Here is a 10,617-nt window from a genome sequence, read left to right on the forward strand (position 1 = left end):
GGGCACATTAGTAAAAGGTTCACTGCAAAACACTTGACAGGATGATTATCCTTACAGGAGGTGAAGACTTAATCAGCTTGTCAGGCATGTAGCAGGACACCTTTCTCCAAAGGGTGTTTCAAAGGATTCGGTGGAAGTGCCTATAGCAAATTCTCTCAGTGTTTTTGAGAGATATGTCTAAAATGATACCTTTAATAGGCTATTTTTGTTTAGTGCATTTGAAAATACTGCTCAATAGCCTGGACATATAGTCTTATAATCCTAACACAGGATTCATTTTGAATGCCACATGCACTGTAAATAAATACAGATTTTACAGATTTTAAATCCATTGGTCATAAAAAGTATGAACCCTAAAATATATTCAGTCCTTGAAAAGCCAGGAATTCTGTCCTTTTTTCACCGTTTCTTTATATAATGCTGTATACAGATTATGTCAAAGCAGCTTTACAGAGTCAGGAAAATAGTTTGTCAATAATTTAAGAGGACGATAACAAATAAATTTTTCAGTTAAAATCATTTAATTTATGACTCAGTGGCATTATCGTCCAGTTCAGTTCTCTTCCAATAATCTCTGTGCAATCAAGAATTTTAACATATTTTCATTATCATTCTCTCTCTCTCTCTCTCTCTCTCTCTCTCTCTCTCTCTCTCTCTCTCTATATATATATATATATATATATATATATATAAAACAGCTTTGTCATAACAGCAGCAATTTGTTTTATTTGTTTTTAAGTCAGCAAGTCAATAACATCTTAAATAAATAACTGCACGGGTGCAACCTATTCAACCTTCCTTTTTCCGATTTTGAATTTCTTTCCATTTTTTGTTTTAATATGTAAACTATCACAGGCTAGGCTTTGTCTTTTAATTTTACTCCATTCAACGTATTTTGCGATTTAGTATATGTATGCATGCTGAGCTCGTAGCAGAGAAAACATCACAGTAACAAGAACATAATAAAAGCCTAGGACTACACTGGACAGACGTGTGTGAAAGATGTGTGAAACTGAATGAAGACGTAGAGGTGGATCAGAGAGTTAACCTTCTGGAATTTGCATGTCACCATGACAGAATTCCCTCAGTGCTCCTCTATAGTTCACAGGTCAGCCTTGATGATGCATGACCCCTTAACATTTGCATTACCAGCCCAGAGCCATATAGCAACTATCCCAGGACCACTTCAACTTCAACATATATTTATATATACACACACACACACACACACGTTTGTTTTTGTGAAAAATGGGGACATCCCATAGGCGTAATGGTTTTAAACTGTACAAACTGTATATTCTACACCAACCCTACACCTAACCCTAACCCTCACAGGAAACTTTATGCATTAAGAGTTTTGAAAAAGGGGACATGGGTTATGTCCTCATAAGTCACCCTTTCCTTGTAATACCTGTGTCATACCCATGTCATTATACAGAGTTGTGTTCTGATATGTCACAAAAACAAGAGCACACACACACACACATAGCCTTTTGCTTGGTCCAAGTGAGTGAAAACACAAGCACATTATATATACTGCTCATCAGTATCAGAATGACTATCAGTCATGGTGTTTGTGAAAGAAGGGTTCTCAGTTAAAGTGAGATATGTGATTATCTGAAATTCATCCACACTTGCTCAAAGTTTCGCCTTTATAGGTCACTTCACAAATCGACTTAACAGATCCACCTTTTTTGTGTGTTTTTGCTAAGCAGGATTGTGTAAACCAAAATGCTCTAGACCGTTTGACCAGCCGCAAGTTGAGGTCTGCAAGATCTGGGGCCCGTTGCATAGACTGCTTCATCTTAAAATGTTAGTCATCTAATTTGTTTTCTGCAAAACTGGTCATGACTTTAGTAAGTTACATAAAAATAAATTGGCCAAATTTTAATTAAAAAAGTAAGACTGATTACATCTTATCTGATAGTTGGCCAAACTAATTAGATGGATACTCCACCCCAAAATGAAAATGGTGTCGTTAATCACTTTACCCCCATGTCGTTTCTAACCTGTAAAAGCTTTGTTTGTCTTTGGAACACAATTAATTTTTTTTAAATATATATTTCAAAAATAATAACTTTTTCAACAATTCGTCACCTCTGTGTCTCTCCACGTCACTGTAGCACTGTAGCACCATTTTGTAGAATATGAGCTGAATGCAGGCAGCTTACGCTCTTCTGTGTCAGCCGCTCGACAAGGATTCGCTGTTTTCTTTCAAATCAAAGCGTAAATACATGTAGAAAATGTATCCATGTGATGTGGCAGACATAGAAGAGCGTAAGCTGTCTGCATTTTGGTTTTCTTCACATACATAAAGTATTCTTTCTCGACTATTCTGATGATGATTTTCATACTTTTCTGGACCTTGACAGTGTAAGTTACTTGGTAGTCTATGGGACTGTCACAAGCCTCCGTGTTTTTATCCAAAATATGTTAAATTGTGTTCTGAAGACGAACAAAGCTTTTACGGGTTTGGAACAACATGGGGGTAAGTTATTAATGACAAAATTTTCATTTTGGGGTGGAGTATTCCTTTAAGACAAAGTCTTAAAGGGTTAGTTCACCCAAAAATTAATTATGTCATTAATAACTCACTCTCATGTCGTTCCAAACCCGTAAGACCTCTGGTCATCCTCGGAACACAGTTTAAGATATTTTAGATTTAGTCCGAGAGCTTTCTGTCCCTCCATTGAAACTGTGTGTACGGTATACTGTCCATGTCCAGAAAGGTAATAAAAACATCATCAAAGTAGTCCATGTGACATCAGAGGGTCAGTTAGAATTTGTTGAAGCATCGAAAATACATTTTGGTCCAAAAATAACAAAAACTACGACTTTATTCAGCATTGTCTTCTCTTCTGGTCTGTTGTGAGCGAGTTCACTGCAGTGTAGTGATATCCGGTTCGTGAACGAATCACTCGATGTAACTGGATCTTCTTGAACCAGTTCACCAAATCGAACTGAATTGTTGTTGAAATGATACTACAACCTATTTTTTGAAAGTATTTTAGAAAGTACCTCATTTGCATTTTTTTTTATTGCTTTAAGCATATACCATACAGGATTTTAATTTTTGCTTAAAAAAAGATTAAAAATTTGCTTAAATTTTTTTTTAGATTCTTAGATTCTTTAAGTTAATGTAACCAGATCTTCTTGAACCATTTCACCAAATCGAACTGAATTTTTTGAAACGGTTCGCATCTCCAATAAGGGTTTGGAAGGACATGAGGGTGAGTCATTAATGACATAATTTTGATTTTTGGGTGAACTAACCCTTTAACAGAGTGGCTATGTTTATGCAGCCGACCCATGATCCTAATCCAAGCATGTTTATTTTCACCAGGCCTCACTTCCAGTTAGAGGTTGTGTTTTTTGACAACCTGACCTCACTCCTTTTGTTTCTGTGAAGGACTGCTATAATGATGTGGTTTAGAAATGTGCTTTTTGTTTTTGCAAGATGATTTTGCTTTCATACCTGAGTCATATGCAGTTGTAATAAGAACTACAGTTACCTTTAGTGATTGGGAGAAACTGCACGAAGCAACATCATTGCACTTTGCTGCATTAGTATACAGTATATTTCTCTTTTGCCCACCAAGGCTGCATTTATTAGATCAGAAATACAATAAAAACAGTACGATTTTGAAATAATATTGCACTGTTACATAACCATTTAATATATATACAGCACTATTTCATAGCATTGTTTTCACTGTATTTTGAACAAATAAAAGTATCCTTGGTGAGTATGATATAAAAAAATATTTAACAAATGCACTGAAAATAGAATGTTATCTTTGTCGAATCAGCTGATTATTGAAGGCTTGACTTTTCTTTGATTGACAGTGGATCATGTGATTTCCTTTTGTCACCAGTGATGGAATGTTCTAGTGACAGATCACAAAGGCCAGGCATGGTCAGGTGACTCCTGTCATCCTTGGAATGCTGTCCAGGCCACACTTTCTGTCACATGCTCTCTACCTGTTGTTTGGTGAGACACACCTCTAGAAGCGCTGTGAGAGTCACATGCTCTCTAGCCAAGAATGAAGATACGCACACACTTCCTTTTTATTGTCTAGACATTAGGCTGCCTTTGAGATGAAAGACAAATTGCTTAATACGCTACCTGTGATTGATTTATTTCTCTCCTAATCTTTTGATTGATTCTTATTAAATGCTTGAAATTAGTTTTGTGTGCTCACAGGTTTGATCGTTCTACTGTTATCTGATAATGTGGAAAGTAGTGTAAATTAAGAGCTATAGAATATCTTGTTGAGTGGAAGATGTAAGAGAGCTTTTTTTTTACATTCTTTAATATCAGGGAAAAAAAGCATGTTCATTTAAAATGTTACTTTTTTTATCAGTTAGATGATATTAAATGCAGCATATAGAGGCAGTTGAGGCAAACTTATTATCTCTGTCTTTTATATATAGTTTAAAATATTTTAATGGTGGTTTTAGAACATTATATATGTGTTTTCATGTGCATTTACATGGAAAACAAAAACAAAATGAAATTAATGATGTCAAAATGAAATCAAATGCAGACAGTGTTGATCTATAAATAAAAAACAGCTTGTAATAAAGGTAAATGACTACTGTACACAGATATTTTCAGATGGTGAAAAGTGCTTTATGTTCACAAAGGTTTGGTTATGTACAACATCTTTGAGATTTACAAGAAGCATCCGTGTTTAAAGTCTTTGCATAATGAAGAGGCAGATGCACATTATATAACAGTTATATAACAGCAGCCCAGCTATATAGAAAACGATAATATCTGGTATGTTCCCAACAAAGAACAATGTCAATCATTGAGATATTGGCTATTTACATGAGTCTTATGACTTAGGTGTTGACTGCCTGCAAAAGAAGCTTGATAATAATTATAAAAAGTCATTCTCACTTTTTTTTTTATCTCTTAAGATAGAAAAAGAAAATATATTTTGAAAAAAAGTGCACTTTTTTATAAATATATAAGCATATTTAAACCTAAAATCCTTAATTTCTCCCACATCAATTTAGGTTAAAATACACTTTATGTAAGAGGGAACATTTTTATGTTTTGCAACTGATCAGTTTTTCTGTTAAGGTTTAAATTTTTATCATATTTTTGCCTTCACTAGTTACTGTAGTTACATATTTTTTCCCGGATAAATCCAGTTTCTCATTTTACATGAGCTCATATGTACTGCATCAAATAATTATTATAGAAGAATTGGAAAATGTTTTTTAAACATCGGATCACACTACTGAAACTGCTCCGAAGCAGATGATCGGGAATCAAACAGATGATACTTTGCATGAGTTGATTTGATTTATTCAGATACTAAAAAGAAATTGCTCTGCTGAACAAAAGCAATAAAGCAGAATAAGAAGAAATGAATCACTTCTTAAAAAAACATGCACTGCCAGTTTTCAGTTCTTAGTCGTTAACATGCTTGCCCTGATTTTCCAGATTTTTAGGGTTCGGATATGCACAAAAATTTAAATCTGTTCAAATGTATCCAAGTGTTATTATAGTTAAGTCTAAGACTAGTGTGATATCTTAAAAAAAGAAAAAGAAGTTACACACCAGAGCAGATATTGATCAGTCTTGTCAGGTGAGTGTCACGGCCACCCAGATTTTGTTTCCAGAAGGTACACTTGCAACAGGTGAGCAGTGACACACCTCTAGATAACCAGCTATAAATACAGCTGCGCCCAACGCAGAAATTACAAGAGAGCTTCTTCCAACGGATCATCTCTTCACTTCACCAGAAATTACAAGAGAGCTTCTTCCAACAGATCACTCTTCACTTCTTCTCTTCACCATGGGGAACTGTGCTGCCTGCTGCCGAGGATTCTGGTGCAGGGCCAAAAACCCTGATGTCCGGATCAGTCTGCCTGCGGTCTGCTTCGTGTGGCAGATCGCTATGATCATCTTGTTTGGAGTGTTTGTGCGTTATGATGAAGAGTCGGACGCACACTGGTCTGAGTACAAGCTTGCAAACAACATCACGAGTGACATCGAGAACGACTTCTACTACAGATACCCAAGTGAGTTTTGCACGGATTTATACTTAATACAATGCATAATATTATTTAATCTTATTTTATAGCAATACTTGTTAATCAGCACAATAATTATATTTTGCTGAGCTTAAAAGTTAGGGAGGTTCTGTTATATATTCATCCATTAACCTTCTCAACCCTCTTTGTCCTGTCAGGCTTTCAGGATGTGCATGTGATGATCTTCGTTGGTTTTGGCTTTCTCATGACCTTCCTGAAGCGTTACAGCTTTGGCGGGGTCGGTTTTAACTTTCTCATCGCTGCCTTCGGTCTGCAGTGGGCTCTTCTCGTGCAGGGCTGGTTTCACTTTCTGGATCCGGCTGATGGCTATATCAAGATTGGAATTGAGAAGTAAGTTTTGCACCTCACAACCTTATTTATGGTCTTTGGGTCCACTTGCACATGAAGTAAAGCTGGTTTTCATGTGTGCCGCATAGTGTCATCATATGCAAGTTTAACTCAACACACTGCAAATTAGATTTTCCTGATCAGTGCATCAAATGATGATGACTTATGTGATACAGTCCAAAAATTAACCACCATCTTTTTTTCTTCAGTATCATCAATGCCGACTTCTGTGTGGCTGGATGTCTCATTGCTTATGGAGCTCTGCTGGGAAAAGTCAGTCCAGTGCAGCTGATGGTCTTGACGTTATTTGGCATCCCACTGTTTGCAGTTGAGGAATACATCATTCTTCATGTTTTCCATGTGAGAAGCAGTGTTATGTTACCATTATTTATTTTATACTCTTTTATATGGTTTATTAATAATTTCAATATTTTCATTTTAATGTTAGTTGTACTGTATGTTAACTAAAATTGAGTAAAGTTAACAGAACTCAAAACATTTGAAATTTTTTAAAAAATGTACAGAAAGATTAAATTCACTTCAAATTTGACATTTTCTATTTTTTTTATTTCATTTTGAATTTTTCTGTGCTATGCAAATTAATTATCTATTTTTTATGTGCTTTTTTTTCAATTAAGGACAACGGTTTTAAAAGGTTTCATTTTAGTTTCAGTTAAGTTCTTTATTATATTTATTTATTAGATATTTGTTTTATTTCCAATTAGTAATTTTAGTGGTTCAACTCAAAATAAAATAACATTTTTAAATGTTCCCTTGGTAACAATATGAATGAGCTTTTTAACTTAAAAATGCATTTTTTTCAGCTTTATTTCAATGAACAAATATGTTTTGACCTTTCACAGGTTCGGGACGCTGGCGGATCCATGGTCATCCACACTTTCGGAGGATATTACGGTCTGACAATATCATGGATTCTCTATCGACCGAAACTAGACAAGCGTCTGAATGGATCTGTCTACCAATCGGATGTCTTTGCTATGATTGGTAAGCTATGACTTCTTATACATTCCATTAGATCTTACCACAAAAAATCCAGTGCTTTAGCTGAAGAAGTTTGTTTTTTACAGGGACTCTCTTCCTCTGGATGTTCTGGCCCAGTTTCAACTCTGCCATCTCAGATCATGGAGATGGACAACATCGGGCAGTCATAAACACCTACCTCGCACTGGCTTCTTCAGTCCTGACTACATTTGCCATATCAAGCCTTTCAGCCAAGAGGGGAAAACTGGACATGGTAAATTATAGGACTTCATTGTGTCACAATTACAGCAGCACCAGCAACAAACTAAACTAAAACCATCAGCAAAAAAAGTTACCTTTTTTCTTAAAAATCTTATTTTAGTTCAGCATTCAACACTTTCATTTTCATTTACTTTAACTTGAAGTACTAAAATGAATGTAAACATTCATAAAGACATAAAAAAAACGAATAAATATGACAAACAAAAAAAGAATTACCAAAACTTTAAATAAAATGACAACAGAAAATATGAAAACAAAACCTTAAAACATTCAATTTCAAATACTAATAAAAACTAGTATCTCTGATACTGAAATTGAAAGCATTGCATCTGCTTTGTGAATCTTAGGTGCATATCCAGAATGCAACTCTGGCTGGGGCGGTCGCCATGGGATCAGCGGCCGAGTTTATGATCACACCCTACGGTTCTCTCATCGTGGGCTTCTGCTGCGGGATACTCTCCACATTTGGCTACCTGGTGATCACTGTGAGTAGAAGAGCAAGTGCATTTGAACATCACATGCATTGTGAGAGCAGATAAAATGATATAGTTTTTTTGTTTTCTCATGCAGCCCTTCATGGAAAAGTATATGAAGATTCAAGACACATGCGGAGTCCATAACCTGCATGCCATGCCTGGTGTCCTCGGAGCAGTCGTGGGGGCCATCACAGCGGCCGCTGCCAGTGAGAGCGTCTACGGACATGAAGGGTATGTGAATCCAAACTCTTACAATAGATTGCAACTCATTTAAATTTTAAGTCATACAAATTTGCTTTAATTGTAAAAGTGAAGTCAGGTTTATTATATATATAGTACTTGATACAATACAGATTGTTTCAAGGCAGCTTCATGTTAACAGAGGAAAAAAACAGTGAGCCCCCTGATACATGGAATTATTAAATCTAGTAGGGGGAAAATTGCTGAAATTTTATATATAAAAAAGTAAAGCTTTTGAGATCAAAATATATAATTCTGGAAGGAGAATCATCTCAGTATTGCAACAGAAAAAAACAGCTCTAGTGTCATTAACTGTTCAGATCAGTTGAGTAACAGCATTGATGCTGCACAGTTAAAGTCATTATCCAGCTCAATTCAGTTCACATTTTGCTCTCTCTTAACCCATATTGTCAGAGCAAGCTAAACCAGTAATATCACTGAACTGTGTTTTAGAATATTAAAAAGTGTGACTACGGTAAATACAAATTACTTTTTTCTCAACAGGTTGGTAAACACCTTCAATTTTAAAGGGAAGTATGCTGAAAGGACCCCTGCCACACAAGGAGGCTTCCAGGCAGCTGGTCTTTGTGTTGCTCTTGCTTTTGGAATCGTAGGTGGAGCCATAGTAGGTGAGCAGCCAAAAGATTTCTTTTTTAATTGACACATTTTGATACAGTTTTAGTTTTTTTTTAGAGTTTTAGTGGTCTATGATAACCCTCATGTATGTATATGCAGGTTTAATCTTGAGACTTCCGTTCTGGGGAGACCCATCCGATGATAACTGCTTTGATGATGAGGTGTACTGGGAGGTGAGTTTGATTTCGTTTGTATTTACTTGTTTCACAGCTAGGTGTCACTGTGGTGGCACTATAGAACTCGAATAAGAACGTTATGTCTAAAAGTGACAACTAGCCCCGGTTTCTTTTATACTGTGTGAACTCTTTCGGTCTGGATTCCTTTTAATGATTAAAAATCTCCATTCCAGGTGCCTGAAGACGAGGAGAGCATCCCTCCCATTCTTGAGTACAACAGTCACATGGTTGGCAAAAATACAGACAGGATGTAAGTAGCCTATATATGCAAAAGAGAGATTGTACCTACTATCTAATACCCTACAAGAATATTTATATATAGAAATGTAGTTTTCCCTTAAATTTTATTTAGTTAAAATTCTTAATTTTAGAAGTAGATTGAACATTTCAATGAGTTTGTATATTTACAGTGAAATGCCTTTTTTGAAAAAAAAAAAAAAAAATTGTTTCAAACGTCTCATTCATTCATACACACTTTCACCGTTCAGGTCTAACTTCACTGTGGAACAGAGCTAATGCAAGAAATAAGGACTTCGTTATGGCAAAAGATGCACCTGATCACATCATATTGAAAAAAAAAAAAAAAAAAAAAAAGATGTTCAGACCAAGTCTGTGCTGTTCCTGTAATACCTTTGTGAGGTATTGACCTGCCTAATATAGAGCAGAGGCCCAGAAGGGTCAGCTATTAGTTCAATTTCATTTCTTTGCGCTCTAGAATCCTCAAATTACTTTAATAAGCTTATGCATTTATCATTTCTAAAGGGAAAGCTTGTACCGCATATATATATTTTTTTTAATCCAAATGTACAGCTAATTCTAACTGTATTAAGTTTCAATCATTCTGGAAACGAGAGAAACAGTAATTATTGTACTCTTGTCATGTTTGCTCCTGTGTTAAAGAACAGACTTTAGACTATTACAATTTAGATTTTATGAATGTGAGTTAATTATCTAGTTATTTTCAAATGTCCAGTTATGTGATATATGTGTAGACTGTTATATTTCATTATGTGAAGGAGTACATGAGGACTTTTGAGAGGTCAATGACCTCCGCTTGTTTTTAGACCATGTAGAATAATAGCAATATTTTAATTTTTTATGAAGCTTTTTATTCTTCAGTATTTTAAATATAACGTTAAACATATAGGCAATTTACAATCTTTCTGCTCAGTGACTTTACATTGGTGCCCAAAAACCGTGTTCTTTTCTAAATGTGAATGTTTAATTGATTAACATTTTATGAGCAGTTGCTGTACTTTATATGGCGGTCTAATGTTTAAACATCTAAAAAGGTTTCTCTTTTAATGCTCTAATTGTTGCTTTAATTGTCTCAAGTATATTTTAAGACAACTCTGCAGCTTACATTTCTTGCTGCTGGTCATCTGTTAGTGTGAGTTTGGTCACCCTCAGGCCAGATTCCTCTATTC

The 10,617-nt window shown here is 35.3% G+C and overlaps 1 protein-coding gene across 1 annotated transcript; it reads left to right on the plus strand.

Annotated features, from left to right (window-relative positions):
* The first annotated feature begins 5,720 nt into the window (after positions 1-5,720).
* On the plus strand, positions 5,721-10,264 carry LOC132101597 (ammonium transporter Rh type C-like). The gene is made up of 11 exons (XM_059506664.1): positions 5,721-6,039; positions 6,210-6,402; positions 6,609-6,759; positions 7,263-7,404; positions 7,488-7,654; positions 8,010-8,147; positions 8,233-8,369; positions 8,883-9,007; positions 9,114-9,187; positions 9,364-9,440; positions 9,679-10,264. The coding sequence occupies exons 1-11, from the start codon at positions 5,814-5,816 to the stop codon at positions 9,704-9,706; spliced, it is 1,458 nt and encodes a 485-aa protein (XP_059362647.1). The 5' UTR covers positions 5,721-5,813; the 3' UTR covers positions 9,707-10,264.
* The last annotated feature ends 353 nt before the right edge of the window (positions 10,265-10,617 follow it).

Source organism: Carassius carassius, chromosome 2 (assembly GCF_963082965.1).
Source record: "Carassius carassius chromosome 2, fCarCar2.1, whole genome shotgun sequence".
NCBI lineage: Eukaryota > Metazoa > Chordata > Actinopteri > Cypriniformes > Cyprinidae > Carassius > Carassius carassius.